We start from the raw sequence: 17867 nt of genomic DNA, 5'->3' as shown, positions 1-17867 counted from the left end.
ACTTTAAGAGACTTACAAATCATGTTCAGCAAGATCATTTTCACAAACAAACAACCGAGCTTATATCAGGCGTTTAAGAGAAAAGCCCTGTTGGCTTTGAAGAGGGACTGAGGAACGTGACGCTTTGCTATGAAAGCACACCAGATTTGACCTCAGTGACACCCTGTTATTGTCGTATGTTGCTCATTATGATTAACTTGTGGTAAGTCACACCCAGAGTTGACTTAAAGACTTAGAACTAAGTCTTAAATACTGTCAGCGTCATTTGTCACAACCTTTATTGTTCATCTTGACTGTGAAACCACAATATTTTTCGCTTAAGTAGACACTTCTCTAAAGACGTGGACACCACAGTAGCACCAGCCACAAGCCACGCGAGTAGTCGGGTGATTCGCGTCACTAACCACCGCCTCAGAAAATGGTAATTTATTGAGTGGACTGATAAAATTTTGACATCAACTAGTGGTTTGGGAGACTGACAAAAAAGTTAGTTATGCACCCTGTTCCTACACGCCACACACATTTGGTTTTTGCCAGTTTTCTCTCTGAAGAATCCAGAGAAAAACACAGTTTGAAATTGTTCTCAAATAATGCCTCAGTCTAAGGATGCCAGAGTGTGTGGAGGTGATGTCATTTAATCGGCAAAATGTATTGGATGATGTATCGTAATGATGCACCCGCAGCTGTCACGCCACAGACGTACACAGCAAACATCTGGGTTAGCACACAAGGCTCACCGTCGTAGCGAGAAGCTCAGACCCGGCCGTCACGGTTGTTTCAAGCCCACGTTCTTCCCTCCCACACACCAACTTCAAGAACTGACAATTCACTTGCTGCCTAATACATCCCTCCACTTGACAGGTGCTACTGTAACACAATAATCAATGTTATCCACTTCACCCGGCGGTGGTTTTAATGTTGTGGCTGATCAGTGTGCGTCTGCTGCTTCGACCAGTCAAGCTTCTGACCTTTTAGTGATAGACAGCGGTTCTGCCAGGGCTCCGGGTCTTTACTGTCTGGAAAAGCTCTTTGATTCTATTGATCTGTCCGATCCATGATGTCCGAGGGGGGGGGACAGCCCTGAGCTGCCCAAACAGGCCCTAACGTCGCAACTCGGAATCACTTAGCTGGTCTGAGCCACTTCCTGTGTGGCACACAACCACGCTGCATATTCCTCAGCTGTGTCCCGTTTTAGTGCATCGCAGCCTTTCACCAAATTACCTGTGTGTCACATTAACCAGTCCCCTGCAAGGCTGTCCATGTCTCGGTATAGTAAACTGCAATCGGTACTGAAGAGCGAGGAAGGCAGCTTTCCGCAGCAGGCCCACGAACAGCACAGGGAGAGTCGAAAGATTATGTAAAGTTATTCAGCGAGTGATGAGAGAGGAGCAGGCCACCACTGACAGCAGGTATGTAGGTCACACAAGGGGGGGCCTCTTTTGCATTTTTTCCCTTCTATGTCTATTTTTGTGTTGTCTCCCTTTCTTACCTCTTCGCTTAATCAGTTATTCACTTCCTTCTTTCATCTCCGTGCGTCTCTGTGTTCTCGCTCACTTTTTTTTTTTTTTTTCATCTGCTTTCTTGTCTTCTGACAGGCCACTGTGACTGTCTCTGACTATTTTGGACAAAGAGGGAATAGAAAAAGACTAAAACAGAGAAATCAAGAGCGAGAGACATAGCCAGTGGAGACGTTTTCACTGACTTCCATGTTTCTTTCAACTCTGTGTCTTATCAAAAGGTTCGCCAGTGGTAATTTTTCCTTCATTTTTTTTTTTTGGCAACATATGTTGTCAACCGTCTCTTTTCTCCTGCCATCGCTCGCTGCCTTCTAATCATCTCAAGTTTCTCGGCGCTGCGTCTTCACCCCAGAGCAGATGGTGTCCTGTCCAGTTCTGTTTCACTCATTCATCGTACTTTGTGTCCTCTCATCTTGCCAAGCCTGTGTAATGAGCTTGGGCCTTTTCAGTCTGTTTAGGGGACCCTAACTGACTCAGAGGTACCCCGGTGCAGCCACCACAGCAAGGTTACTCCAACCCGCAGGGACGCACAATGCTACTTAGTGTCCACATCCCCTCGGCCTTTTCTTAGGGAGAAGAAAGGCGGAATATTAATGAAGACTCTTGGCTTTTTAGCAGGGAAGCAGTATAGAGGGGCGGTCACAGTATTTATTAAGCGGGCTTGTTTTCGTCTCCCGAGCCTGCAGGTCACAGCTCAGCGCTCTTTAATTGGCTCAGATTGTCAGACAGTGTTCCATCTCATGGCAAAAAAAAAAAAAACCTCTGACTGTCAAATGCTTGCCCCCCCGACCCCCCCCCCCCCCCCCTTGACAGAAAAATCCTTTTTTCCTGGTTTGAGAGTGGCGGCTCATGCAGCTAAGCTATTTACACAATCGTGCACAACAAACTTAACATTAACATATGAAAATAGGCTGCTTTCCACATTTACCAGCTCATTAGTTCTTTTGGTCTGGCACTTGTTGAGGTCCCACCCGTTCTTGTTTTGCCTAAGCAGGGAGATGTCTTTAATTATCTTTGCAGTAGTCGTATCGGGCCCCGAGCTATTAGTCCATGCAAAGTTCAATGAGGGGCTCTTTGATACTTGTTTATTATACATAGCCCAGTGCAGACCAGGCCCAAGTCCCTCATAGACCACCCAGTTAGCATTCTGAAATTAATTATGCTCTCAGACATTCAAAGGAATGTGGTTTTCAAAAGATCCTGGTGTGGACATTTTTCTGTCTTATTCTCTCAAGTTGAAGTGCTGATGAGGAAGCGTTGGTCTCCCTGCAGAATCCAAAGACCTTTAATGAAATAGAAATACAATCAAAGAGCTTCAGTCAGTATGTTTTTTTTTGGTATATTTAATTTTATCCATCTGGTTCTTTAGAGAACAATACTTAGCAACTACTGCAAGTGAAAGCTCCCTCTCTGAGACTGAGATGGAGCTCGTCTGCTGTCTGACGCCTGTGTGAGCTGATCAAAGCTCCTGGATGGTTTCAGACATGTTCAGTCATAGCAGACTAACGCTCCAACCTACCGTTTGGGGATCAAATGAGCAGAAGAAATTCTCCTAAGTGAACTGGCTGCAGGGCACAGACACCTCTACACCTCTATCGATTTTTATTCTACCCACGCTCAAGAAAGAGGAGCTGACTACAAGACAGAGAGATGTCCTGTGGCTATGGGACAAAAAGAAGCCCCTGTTCCGCCCAAGGCTCCTGTCTACAACATTAAGCAGAGACGGTTCCCATGCTGCCGTGTAGATGACCCACAGGGACCACCTCCCAGCGGGGCGACTGAGCTGGAATGACAAGAACATTAAAAGTGTTGCAGGGAAAGAAGTGCTGCTGATAGTGACAAATGCGTTTCGACAAGGATCCCAAATAATAATGCTAAAAACCATCTACCCAATATCTCCCTCATTTATAGGGATATTTAAAATGTCAAGTGCAAACACAACAAACATGACCGTGGCTGAATGCTGTGGTGCGGTGCGCTAATGCTGACCAACAAAACGCTAACTACCTCTTGTCTAATAAATGAATGGAAGGTGGGCTGGATGTAATTTTCTGCTTGTCTGCATATGAGGGTGACTTATGCCCAACTCTCTTCCTTCCTCTCCTTTCTCTTGCGTGCCAATGCAAGGCCCCACACACACACAGAGTCACACACATATTTTCATCCTCCATCTTGTGCTACTGATGGGTTTTTTTTTTCTCCAGGATGTTTCACTGAACTTCTGAAAAGCTGAACTGACAAGAAAACTTAAAGAATGTAAAAGTTTGGAAAGTGATTTAAATGTTTTTGCCTGTGAAGTTTGTTCAGTCGTGACTGAATTTATCATGAAACCATCAGCCAAACATCAGGATATTATGACAAATAATGTAACGATGAAGAGCTTGCACTTCGACGAGCTCATACAAATCAGTGAAATAACCACAGAAAAGACCACAACCTCAACACCGCATCCTGGTGGAGACGTGAAACTGTCTGGTTCAACAAGGTCACGTGATGGACGGTGGTTTTTAGCTCATTTAGAAACCTTTATTGTCAAAATGACATTCATTGTTGGAAAATAACACGTAATATGATATTAGAAACCACCGTGCACTTTGGTGTGAAAAGGTCGCATTTGATTTTGCCTCACTCAGGATGCATTATATGAAAAAAAGATCACTTACTCCTTTAGAAGAATGTTACCTGCAAAGGTAATAACTTCCCACAGAGGTAACAAACCACAAACGCCTCCAAACAGTCGCCTCCCACAATCGTAACACCTTAAACCGGAAACCTTTATTGAATTTGTGGGATTGTTACATAAAAAATGGGGGAATTTACTACAATTTTAAACGCAGAAGTTTTTCACCTTCCTGCAGATGTAGTAGTTATCACATCTGTGTAAAATAAGAGATTACGTTGGTGGTTAATTTATGATTTATGAAGGATTATTACAACCAAAACTGCAGATTCGTATTAGGTTTGCAGGTGTGGCAAGTTTGATCGTCTTGGAGTGATTTTGGTTTTGTTTTGGTTAGTTCGCCCCAAATATTTCATGCCTCTCTCAGAATAACTCCTGCACAAACTCCACTGCTGCACGCACTGCTAACTTACATACCAAAATGCCAAATGGGAGGCAGCGTGTTGGCTCCCTTGGGGTCTGTGGTCGTGGCGTTTCAAACCACTCGTGGAAACAATGTGGTGCTTTGCTGAGGAAGTCAATGCGCTCTACTGTTTTTCTCCTCTTTTCCTTATCAGCCCTCTGTGGACTTTGGCTCTCCTTCACCGGAACCTTGACAGAGCACTGTTTTTCTCCCTCCCCCATCTTGTTTATGTGTTTACCACAGCATCCTCCCTTAAATGATGGCCCCTCTACTGTCAGCACACACAGGAGTCAAATTAGAACATGAGGTTGACAAATGCTGCTGTTCCCTCGCAGCTTCAGGCAGGCCACGTTTGCAGGGCCACAACTGATTGAAATTCTGAGCTTTTTTTTCTGCGCTCTGTTTTGATGGGTGCTGGATATTATAGGAGGGAGATGCTTCTCTGGCTCCCAGACACTGTTGTTTTTACCTAAGAGAGAGAGAGAGAGAGAGAGAGAGAAAGGAGCATTCGGAATGAGGCCAGTGCTTCAGTGAGCTCCTGCTGCTGCATACGGCTTGCTACGCTAGCTTGAATAAGAAGGCAGACATGATGGAGGCTCTGTTCCAACATCAGGCACATTCCACATGTTCCATCACCAGCTTTCATATCCCTAATGTGATTATCTGAGTGTTAATGCCTTAAACGTAATTGTATGTAGTATGAGTAATTGATAACATTCCTATTGACACCATGCCTGTGTCTCCTATGTGCTACCATGTTGTGCGCGCGTGCATTTATTCCACACTGGAGATTTGAACTCGGTGGGAAATCGCTCCTTTGATTAATTTATAATAAAGCAGAAGACATTGATGGATAATTCTGGTTTCTCGTTTTCAGTTTTCTTGTGGCGCAGAAATCCTTGAGCATGATGAATTTATGTCATCACCGGGATATAAAAAGGTTATTATTGTCAATGTGAGGGTGAACTGAGTTCATGTACACAGAGTTTGGCGGTGACTGATGTGCTCGCGGACGGTTCATGTACGTCTCACCTCATCTTACCTCTTAAAAGCGATGACGTTACAATGCTGAAATCTTAGTAATTACCTCTGTGTGTCTATACTGGTATTATTTCCCTTTACTGATAATGTTTCCCCCGCCGGGCGGCTCCACGGCTCAGAACAAATACACTGAAACAAGGGTGAGATTGTGCCTTCATCCTTCATCCTTCCTGTGTTGGTCTATCAGGGAATACAATATTGTTGCATCACATTAAGTCAGTTTTGTGTTGTAAAAGTATTGGTACATAGGTATTAAAGCTGCTTTAATATTATGATAAAATAATAATACGAATTGTGTCCGAATATTCTTTCTAAAAACAGCTTCAAATCTATTTGCCTATGTACTGCACGGTTGCGCATTACGTCAGAGTGGATGGCATCTCAGAGGGTTTTACAGTTCACAAGAGAACACAAAAGCACCACAAGAGACAGTAAACATCTGTCATGGGAATGTTTCAATAATAAACTTGTGATTTTCACCCCTATTAACAACTAAAAACATGCCAGATGCACCGCCAATCTTGATGTAATCTCTCTGTTTCTCTCTTTCTCACTCAGAGCCATGTTCGTGGTGAGAATTGAGAACTCACTGCCTCTCAGAGCGAGGTCAAATGAAAAATAAATGAAACACATGCATAGCTTACATAAAACTTTATCTCGAGCTGCAAATGTCATCTTGCCACTGTCTTATACCTAAAACCCAAAGCATTTCCAGAGGAGACGACACATATATATTTTCAAATGTGGCTTTTATGATAACTCGCGGTGTAGATCTCACACTTTCTGCGTGTGCTGCAGACAAGTTTGGGAACTTTGTGAACTCCCCATTACTACATTAAATCGTCAAATTAGCAAGTGATGTGTGGCAGCAGCTCAGACTCGCGTGAGAACACACGACAGACAGCCACGGAGGGGCTCCCGCCATTTCAGACGCTGAGACTGACAGTGAGTCTTCTATGGTGGTGCTTTTATTTTGCACATTAAATCATAATTTTTCTCATTCAAATGTTTTTTTTTGTTTTTTTTGGTTACAATTCAAACATAAATTAAAATTTGGAATGTTCAGTGACAGCACGTTTAAGTACCGTGTCTGGAATCTACAGTTGCATGTAAAGTCGAAACTGTCTGCTGACATTTAACCTGCAATTATCTCTTACGGAACCAGCGTCTGTACAGAAGAGAAGAATGACCTTGATGGCAGATGGTTAACATTCAGAACACCGACAACACTTCCCCCTCTATCATGGCTGAGCAGTTGTATTTTACATCATTGCCGGACTGCCTGGGGAGAGCGGTTATTTTTATGATGTGCTTTGTTTGGTCGATTGTTGTTGCAAAAGGGGAGCCGGTGAGGTTTGCTCAGGGAATGAGGAAGAAGGAGTTGTGTGACTACAGAGATAACAGGGAGAATAGTGGGGGAGCAGGATGTGGGAGTGGGGGGGGGGGGGGGGGGGGGGTCTCAGTCTGCCTTACAGGGATGGAGGTCTGTAATTAATTTTGCATGCGTCTCTTGTTCCCCTCTCAGATCTGTTTTGTTCCTATTTTAAGTTTAACTCTTTAGGAAAGCAGTGATTTTCCGGTCATGAGAGACATGAATCCATACCATGAGAGAAGTGAACGTGAGGTCACGAGGATGAACGGGGATCCGCGTCAACGATCACAGATCTCTCTCACATGTATGTTTGGGGTTGACATCCAAGTGTTACATGTTTACACGTGTGTGTGTGTGTGTGTGTGTGTGTGTGTGTGTGTGTGTGTGTGTGTGTGTGTGTGTGTGTGTGTGTGTGTGTGTGTGTGTGTGTGTGCATCTCGTTACAGACGTCTCTGAGGTCAATGAGAGCGGCACCAGCAGTGGAGGTGAGTAAATATCGCATTTCCTCTGAATTCTCCCGTCAGCGCAGTGACGCATCCCAGACCAAAGCCTCCCTGTCGGTTGCTGCCCACATCACTTCTTATTTGTTTCTCAGTTAAATAAGATATTTCTCTCAACACCCCTGCTGACAACATCGATAGCACCATGTGTTGATTACATTCTAGCAGTAGAAATTAGGGCTGGCTGTTGGTGCTGAGATTGAAAACTGAGAGAGTCCAATTCTGATGTTGGCAACATTCAGGAGGTCTGCATAACAAGTCTGTTTAATGTGTTAGTCCAACAAAAACGGGACTTCAAAATGGTTGTCAACAACTCAGTCGGACTCATATCAGGCTTTTCAAAGTCAGACTACCATACCGAGATGAAGCCGCTGAGGGCTGATGAAGGCCGGTGAAACCATAGCAAAAACAACACGACCGGATGGATGAGGAGGCAAATTTGATGCTGTCTCAACTTAACATGGATGAGGATTTTAAGTTCGCCTGTCAACAGGGTTGCAATCACTGGGATGAAACTGGAAAAAGTCGGATTGCAACCAGCTGAGAGGGGGCATACTGCTACCTGCTGTTCTGGAAGAGGACGTACTTCTGTCAATTCATGGATTTTTCCCACAGCCGTCCAGTTTGGCCTCCTATTTAACTATAGCACGAATACAACTGTGTATGCAACGGTAAACAAATCAGTTCTCTTGCTGTGCAGCACAGCGAGATTGTTGCGGGATATTGACGCTCGCCGGTACAGGATGAAGGCCGACAGATTGCTTGATCATCGGCTTTCCTCCTCTCCCTCTCCCTCTCCCTCTCTCTCTCTCTCTCTTCTTCTCTCTCCTCCTACTCTGGTCTTAGAGGGGATAAAAGATCCTGTTGAGAGCTCAGAAGAACCTGAATCAATTCAAACTGACAGCGTTCAGTGCAAAGGTAAGGTCAAAGAGAAAACACTTACACTTGCTCTACGTTTCATTAGTGGCCACAGCTGCTGAATTAAAAACCCACCTGGAGAATCCTCAGTGCTGTGTTGTACACCCCCCCCCCCACACACACACACACACACACACATACCCTCTCTGTTTCTTCCATCCTCTCCTCTCTGTCTGTCTCCATCTAGTTGTCTTTGTAGATGTCAGATTGTGCGAGCTCCTTCAGGGCCTAATGCATTTGTAAATCCTCTCCTCCCATTCCAGGCCGCAGCTATGACCCTGATATTTTGGTATAAATGTGTCAGCACCTCTTTGGAGATTGAGCGTGATGAATTGCCTGCAAACTCAACTATCAGACATTTAATAAATCAAGTGTGCGGTGCATATTATTCTAACGTGCAGACGACGTCGACTGTAGGGGCAATAATCATGCAAATAAATCATATTTGATAAGGACACCACACTGTTGTTATTCTCAGGTCTCCACTGAGATTCTGGCATAATAAGAAGGCGTGTAATTTGAATGTAGACATCTGCAGAGAGTGCTGTGAATTTCTATGTCTGCATTTCTGCTGCGTGTGGCTCTATAGAGTTGTCGAGCCAAATCATGCGATTCCGATTTTGGCATCAGTTTCCTGCTAGAAAAATTCATTAAGCAACTGTTGTGAACAGATTGTCTGGGTTGAATAAACAGGACAGACTAACAGCATATGAAATAAATTGGCAGAGACAAACAGGGGTGGTGTAGAAAGAAGTGAGCTTAAACAATTCTCGACAAGGTGCCAGAGAAGAAAATCTCACTGTCAAACAACAGAGTGGATCAGGGTTAGATGGTGTGTAGCATATTAGAGGAGTGTGTGTTTCAAATTAGAGCAAGTGACGTCGGCCAATCACAACAGACAGCCTGGTTTTGACCAGTGAAGCTTATTCTACCTCTGCTGAAGCTTTGTGGTATCGTCACAGTCAGTTCAGGCTCACGCCAGTCTTCATCCTGTCTCTCCCTAAACATAGAAATGAGAACAAAACTTTGGGTAATGATGGGATTGCCCTTTATTGGCTTTTGTAACTTAATGCTACAGATATAGTTTTTCGCTCGATATGTTGCACTTTTTCACGGACGAAGGCCAGAAATGAACTGGGTCCATCTGCAACACTCAACATGAAGCTGTAGCGGCGTGAAGCCACGGTGACGCTCAGCTGCTCTGCGGCTGCGTTACTCGCGCAGACAAGTTTGAGACGACTCCACAGATCTCTATTATTTCCGTTTCTGTTTGCTCTGTTGAGTTTACATCAACTTAAATGCCTGTAGGACCGAAAAAGAACAATAGAGCAGCCAAGAATGAAGCGCCGCTTCGCTCACGGCACGCATCATGGACAGACCCCGCTAGTTCTGACATAGTCCTGGTGACCCTGTGACACGACCGAGTCCAGTTCACCCTGACCAGCAGTTACACCCTTACAATTATCAACACAAAAAAGTCATTGCTCGATTGAAGCATCATCAGTACAGACATAGAAGCCTTTCCACCAAACAACGTGTAACTGAACACATCTGAGTCCACATTTAGGTCGATATTTTTTATGACCCAACAACTCAAAAAAAACACTCCACCTGGTTGTTTTGAGTCAAATATAAAACACATTTTTATCAAGATTGCGCCGCTCACACAGGAGCTGAACCTCTCATAGTTCCGTGAAAGGTTTTATGCTGGACGTGATTGACAGGCTGCTCCGTTTCATACAGGCACAAAAGGGTGCAACAGCACACACTGAGGCCACATCAACCCCTGAGAAGTCTGTTTACTACCTGGGATGAGACCTTAGGCGAGAACGGGCTGCATATCTGGTGCACATACGATATGTTTTACTTGATACACGCTAGCTATTATGAGCCTACTGGTGTCTCGAGTGGATGGAAAAGTAGATTTCAATGATCACATGGTCTTTCTTCTGTAAATATCTCAAGACTAAGCTACAGTTTAGCCCTTCGTTTATGGATCTACTTGGTAAAACTCAACGCAGTCCGATTTTCTCTGGTCTACAATTACCAGTTACCGCCAATTTATCAATAATCCTGGCATGTAGGCGATCAGTTATTGGACAATAATGAAAAATGCCCATCAGAATTTCCCCAAACCCCTGGTGGTGTTAACAGACTACTCTGTTTGTCTGTCTGACACGATATTCAATCAAGTAAGCAAGAAATAATGAGTAAATATTTGGCATTTTGACATAAAATGCATTCATTATCAGCAGTTAGCTAATTAATGTTCTGTCACTCATCTAACGATGTGAATCAATCATTGTGCTGCTTTCATTTTGTGGGTGCACCGACTGTTTCAGCTCAGCAAAGACTCCTCAAAATGAAATCTTTGCTTCGGCACAGATTTCACTTGCCTGAGTGAGAAATACTCAACATTACGTATTACACAGCAGTATCGAGGATTAAAGGAACACGGCAACTGAACTGGAGGACACAGACAAGCAGAGGGATGCGTCTCTCTCGCTTCTCTGTGTTGATTACAGTAGGACAGTGGAGAACCGTGTCTCAAACATCTTCAAATACAGCTTAATCCAAAGTTCTTATGAGTCAGCCACCCGGTGGGTGTCTGGATCTCTGTAATGCCCACAGTGAAGCGAGGCGGGTATCTATCTGCTTGTCTGGCTGCAAAAATGATGGACAATAAATGTGTTTCCCGTTAATTCAGCTCTGCACTGACTAAACACAGACTTTTTTTTTTTCCCATGCAGACCCTGTGGAGAAGAAAGAATGACCAGCTGAGGAACGGACAATCAGCCTCATCTGACAGCCAGCAAACTGTGCGAAGGCCAACCACTCTGGTGTCAGAGCGGCTCACGCTAGCGTGGCCTCTGACACCGGCGCAGGACAACCTGTTAGTCACCAGACGCTCACATTCCCAAACTTGATTTAGCCTTTTTCTTTCTCCCTGTTTGTTTAGAAACTCCTTATCCCTCAAGTATGTATGTAGAAAAACCTAAATGTCAGACTTGAACATATCAAGCAGAAACGATGAGCCATACCTCACTGTGTGTTAGCGAGATCATCGTGACAGCTGGATGTGATGAGATGAAGCAGGTTCAAGTGTCTGTGTTTGATCGATGCCCACTGTGAGAGCATGGCCACGCTGTCAGAGGACACCAGCTCCTACACGCTGACACTGCTGGCTGAGTGATGCTTAACATCAACCGTGCTTTTGTTCAAACAGCCGCCGTCATTGTGACATTCGACAGTAGAAAACCTGACAACACTGACACCTGCCGTGTCTCCTCACACACCGCTACAGCTCCCTCATTTAGCTGCTACCGTGATTCACACAAAGGTCTCTGCAGACACACCCAACACACACACACAAACACACACCTTTCATCTATCAATATCACCTACTCCAGCTTTCACTCAACCGATCATCAACACACGCACGCTAAAAAAGGATGTGAGTGTCTTTAACAAATCAACTGCCCCCCCCGTTTCTCCGGTGCATGCCCAAAAAAGAAAAAAAAAAAACCTGCTTTGAAACACACCACCATTAACAAGAATTACAGTCCTCCTGATTCCCGCTTGTCTCTTTACCAGATTGTCTAAATGTATCGAATAATCTGCCTTATTTCATATCAAATGATGACATCACGGACTTCAAGGAGGTGGTCCACGTTCGAGGTTGTGTAATGCTTGCAGATGATTTGTAATTTTAAGTCAATCATGTAATGGCTAAAACCCATCATTTATAGTTTCTGCTTTTGTTTCTTTCCCTCAGTTGATTCGAAATCTTTGTTATCTCTGATTTGTTTTCCGGATTACATTCAGTGGTGCCATACTAAAGATGAGATGAATTAAAGTTCTATGAAATGATGCCTTCATACTTTGATGTTTGCTTTGCTAAACTATAACAGAAACAACTAATAAAGTTTAAGGTTGAAGCCATGCCTCAGCTTTTAATGTGCCTTGTCATGTGTCTTGTTTTTACCTGTTTTAGGTAGGAGGGTCTACGGTTAGTCTGGCCTGTGATGGCCAGGGTGCTGCCTCTCTGTTAGCTAAAAAGAGATACCTGGCAGACACCTGGAGCCACACACACACACACACACACACACACACACACACACACACACACACACACACACACAGAGTGATGCCCCCACACCTCACCAAGCTGTAGAGCCTCCAGTTGCAGTTTAGAACAACAAAACAACACAAGCAGGTCGGACTCATCTTTCAAGGCCAGAAGCGACGTGTTAGAACTGAATAATTCAGAGGTGGAGTGGCCGTCTAGCAACCAAAGTATCGCTGGTTCTATCCTCACTTCCCCCAGAGACCATGTCCAAGTATCCTTGAGCAAGATACTGAACCCCTTATTGCTCCTGATGGCCCTGTGATGGACTGGTGACCCGTCCAGGGTGAACCCCGCCTCTGGCCCAACATCAGCTGGGATAGGCTGTCAGCTGTTAGGAGCAAAACTCAGCACTGGCATTTTCAGATCTTTGATTTGTGTGTTAAAGTTGGGTTGTAAGGCTGTTTCTCCAAGTGAAGTGAGCCTTTAAATAAGCCTGTTTACCCCTGGTACTGTAGCAGGAGGCTGAGGGACGACAAGCACAAGCGGGCACCAGAATATCAGCTCTTTCTCTCATAAATTACAATATAAATGCCAAATAATCTCAGGATACTGGGAGCCAGAACAGAGCAGAATGGGTCTTGAAATTCTTCTCAACTGGCTGTTTTGCTGCTTCACTGTCCCTCAAAGACTAATATTTCTGAATCGCTGCAGAAAAATCATGAACATATAATATTGAGAACAACAAAATATGGGCCCGACTACAAATTTACTTGTGCAAAAATCAGTCCACATTTTGGCTCTCTGACCAGGTGTGAAGCCAGATGCTTGTTATACTTCTAATAAATAATAGAATAATAATAATAATTGGAGGCTGCCCTTTCCGTTTCATTTCACTTTCCCTAAATACGCATCCGTTTCAATATCATAAAAGTAGCAGAAATGTTTTTTTCTGACTGCCGTTAAGTAGAGACATGATCAGCTGACTGTCCGTCACCTATTCTTGGTCAAAGGTTTCTGTCAGTCGTCAGCGCCTTTGCTCCCATGACTTGGAAGATGTTCAGTCACAAGATGTTTGGACGGTCTCGTGACTCCAGTCCTGTGCTTCTCAAGCTGCGGGGCCTGCCACCCTTGGAGGGTCTTGTCCCAGTCTTTATGTGGGTAAATCAAGTCAAGTCGAGCTTGAGGGTCGAGTCTGACCTTGATTGCATGAACTGTTGTTGAGTAAATGGAGTCAAAGGCAGGGGGACGGAGCGCTGATGGTCAGCGATGATGACAGACACCCTGATGATGTCTCTGTCAGGGCTGAGATGACAGACAGGATCCTGTCTCTTCAGTCTGTGATCTCAAAATATCACATGACAGGAACATCATCCTGACAAGAGTATAAATGGGCGCGTTCCACTTTAGAACGACACATTCATCCAACCTCTACTTAATCAAATCACCTTCATCCTCATTTGTAATAATGGCAGCTAAACGGGATCAAAGACACGAGGGTCCAGAGCCGGCGCCGGCATAGCCAGTCATTGCTGAAATTAGGCCAAAAGAACTCACCAATTTAAATAAAATGTCATTTGGTGCTTCTAAACGTGGTCGCCTCCCACGCTTGTAGCTGTCAGGAGGATGTAGCGGTCGCACATCCTTGACGTATAATCTGCTATTATACAGTATTGAAAAAAAAACACAAAGTATCTTGCTGGCTAATATAACAGGTTACATGAAAGATGATTCTCCAGCTCTGAGTCGCACATGAAATCAATGGAGTATTGAATTCAGTAATTCATACTGAGTCATGCTTGATGAGAGGTAGCCGAACTAAGGGCGATGTGCTGAGCCGTGCAGGTGCACGTCTCTTACAATCAAACCATAGAAGCTCAGGGCGCGAAGTCATAGCGCCGCTTAAAGAAGTCACAAGAAACCATAGGTTGGTGAGTGTCACCTGAGGTCGGGGCGGGCTTTTCTCCGTCTTTCCTCTGAGCACGGTGACCCTCAATCCACCACTCAGACAAGTTTGATGAGATGATGACACCCAAGCGTGCATCCAAAATAGAAATAAGACAAGAAAAAATAAATAAGGCTTCCTGGTTCAACTGGTCACCAACGAGTAATTTTTCTTTCCTCTATATGATTATAAATTGTATTTTTATCATGTAAAAATACATATATATACATATATATATGTGTGTGTGTTTGTGTGTATATATATATATATATATATATATATACACACACACACACACATATATATGATCAGAATAATCTCAATATAAGATGAAGAGCAATTTGTGCCAAAAAAAAATGTTCATTTCACCATGTGAATGAAAATCCATTTCAAATTAAATTCATCTGTGTGGAATTGATGTTCTATAGCTTGATCAATATCCATATTCTGGTTAAGATCATACCGAGGTGTTTACATGCCCCAGCCGTGTGAATATTATCCTTTACATGTCAGTTTTCACATTTCAAATAAACTATCCTTTGCGTGTGGGAAATAACCTGTGCAATGGACCTGCTTCACTCCTGGTTTGTTGCTAGGCAACCTCCCTAAACTGCTATGTCATTTTCAAAGTATCAAACTCATTCATAGACAAAAAAATATAAAAGCATCACAGTTTAAAAAAGAAAATGCAAGAGTACCCATCTGCAGACCAGTGGGGCAGACATCAGCCTCCACGACGGAATGGAAGTCTCCTGATTGAGGTCAAAGGTTATTTACGCACTTACAAAATACAAAACCACAATCAGGTTGAGCAAAGAATAATCTGAATATTTTCTTTTTCCTCCCAGCTAAAGCCTGACTAAAACAAGAAGGCCGGTCGTGTTATGAAGAGGTTTTTATCGGTGGGTACAGTGACGATAACCTGCTATTGTCTGTATCAAAGCACATTAAGAAACAGAAGGTTTTTCATGTATTAAAAGCTGACATACAGCGGCTCCGTCCTCGTGGAGCAGCAGCCATGTTTATGTTCCATGAACTCTCTGCACGCCACACGGAGGGATGTCAGCCGTGATTGTCCCTGGAACAGAGACGGTTTAAATGTTAATGGCTTCATTTAAATGTTGCATGTCAGAGTCGAGGGTTCCCTGAACCTGAGCAGTAGATCAGTGTCAGCGGAAACAGCTTCACCACAACGGCTGTGCACCGGCATACAAAACACCTCCGTGCTAAAATATCAAACCACCTTTTTTTTCCGCAAAAGCTGCCTGCGGCTCTCATTTATGCCTGATTTTACGGCCTATGCCAGCTGAAATTGGCCACACTCATCCTTTACTGTATAATAACAACGTGTCTACACAGTAAAATGTGCTGGCAACATGTGACAGAGAATTCTGGTCCCTGCTTGGATTGACCTGTGTAGCAGCAGCAGCCATGTTTAAGTCCGTCTCTATCGGATCGGTCTTATCAAGGTTCCCTGGGATGACACGTGATGCGCTCCGTTTATTCATTTTTCCACATGAAAGCTCAGTGAACCTCTTCTCATATAAACACGCATTACCATGTTCTCTCCTCCTTCCAGCTCCCCTGTCGCCGGCTCCTATTTCCTTCACCCCCCACCTGCCACACCGAGGCGACCCGGCGCCACGCTGGCTGTTAACACAGCATAAACAAATTGGAGAGAAATAATTCGAGCTGTAAAGCTTTAAATCCCAGTGCAAGATAAGCGGTTTTATCTGAAGTAGAGCGTTTGTCCTTCATGAAAATTCATCGCCCCCACAAGAGGCAAAGGCAACACTATAGGTGAACTAAGCCGAGATAAACACTCTAATTGGGATGAAAATTGACGCCACTCATTATGGATGCCAGTCTTCAAAGGCAGGGAGAGCCACTGAAATGTTGAAAGGAAATTGACTTGCAGCTTTACCAGTTCGCTTTGAGAATATGTTGATGAAACTCCACCAGCACAAGACGGTTATGTAGATTACATTTGCTGTGTGACTCAGAAAAGCAGGTCTGTCTCATGCTCACAGCCCCTCGTGACAAAAGAAGTGAAGAGAAAGAGGTTTAAATGGACTGATTCAATCTGTGTCTTCGCCCTAATTATCAACTTGATAATGGGCCCATTCAGGTAATAGGACCAAGTCTCACTGGTGTTGTTGCTAGAACACGTGGAGCCAGAATGACTCCATGGTGTCTCCTACAGTATAGAATCGTAAATAAACAGAACGAGATAACATTTCTGGCTTTTGATTTGTGAGCAAGTTAAAGGTACGATTTCTCTGATAAAACCTGTGTCACTGTAACATGTAAAACGATGGACGGATTGCTTCGAGGGACACATAATCCTCGCAAAATGTTTTACTTGAAGAATTTGATCCATTTGATCTGATTGTATTTGGAAAGTCTAGAGGAGCTGCAGGGATTTAGCAATATTTCACACAAAAAGTGTATTTTCCCTCTAAAATACTGTCAAATATAAAAATGTCTTGAGCTGCATTTCTTCTTTATGACTCTAGAGGACAGACAGAGCCAACGACAAACAGTTAGCTTGTCGCTAATTGCATCCATAATCGCCAACTACGAACAACAGCGAAACTGTCAAAGACATCCCCTTACAAACTCTCAAGGGAATTGTTCTATAATATAATCAATATATCTCTATATTACTGAGTCATCTTTTGTTCTCAAACACTTTGATCTGAGATCAAAACAAGTCAGTGCTCCTTCATGGTAGCAGAACACCGGTTGATGGTTCTGCTGTTGTTTGCTGTGTCTCCTCGTTAGCTTTAGGCTAAATATACGTGGCTGGCTCCTCCTGCATTCTGAAGTCACAATAATCAGATGTAATGCAGGAAAATAAAAAAGTCTTTACACATTTATTTGCGAGGGCTTTTGAAAGCAAAAGACACTTTTCAGGTGAAGCATTTATCCAGATTGAAGTTAAGGCTAACAAGCTGTAGCAGTCTTCCTAGCTCGCGCTACAGCCCCTCCCAGAATCCCCACGGACACAAACTCCATATATTTCACAGGGATTTCCCTCACCTGAGCTTAATGAGCTGAGACATTTATCAAAATAAAAATATGAGACACTGTAGCTTTAAGTTGGAGAGAAGCAGGAATCAGTGGAGTTTTCTCTCATCAGTCTGCTCCGAATATCAATGCAGCCACAATCCACAAGAGTGACATCCACACCTGAATTAATTTCACCGCTGTTTTCCAAAACAAAACATAGCTGGGTTCAGAGAAACATGAGAGAACCTGATTTCACAGCGGATGAAAGGAGAGCGTGTGTGCACTTCAGCTGCACACAAGCAGGACAGATAAAGAGCAGCCTTGTGTTTAATTTAACTAGCGATCCATCAACAATACCTGTTGATATGCTCCAGTTAAATTAGCTTAACTAGCTCTCAAGTGTCCTCATTATC

The 17867-nt window shown here is 43.8% G+C and overlaps 1 protein-coding gene across 2 annotated transcripts in view; it reads left to right on the top strand.

Moving 5' to 3' along the window:
- The window catches only part of macrod2 (mono-ADP ribosylhydrolase 2), a 439675-nt gene extending 427299 nt beyond the window's left edge, over window positions 1-12376 (top strand). Inside the window, exons 16-18 of one of the 2 annotated variants that reach the window (XM_086180850.1) lie at window positions 7460-7498; window positions 8360-8431; window positions 11182-12376. In XM_086180850.1, the coding sequence (XP_086036976.1) occupies window positions 7460-7498; window positions 8360-8431; window positions 11182-11204 (134 nt within the window). In that variant the 3' untranslated portion in view covers window positions 11205-12376. The remainder of the gene's footprint in view (window positions 1-7459; window positions 7499-8359; window positions 8432-11181) is intronic. The other variant, XM_086180851.1, reaches the window with a different exon arrangement.
- The last annotated feature ends 5491 nt before the right edge of the window (window positions 12377-17867 follow it).

This window comes from Aulostomus chinensis, chromosome 16 (genome assembly GCF_037954235.1).
Source record: "Aulostomus chinensis isolate RoL2024-O1b breed Wild chromosome 16, RoL_Achi_v1.0, whole genome shotgun sequence".
Taxonomy (NCBI): domain Eukaryota; kingdom Metazoa; phylum Chordata; class Actinopteri; order Syngnathiformes; family Aulostomidae; genus Aulostomus; species Aulostomus chinensis.
This window is presented reverse-complemented; position numbering and strand designations above follow the sequence as displayed.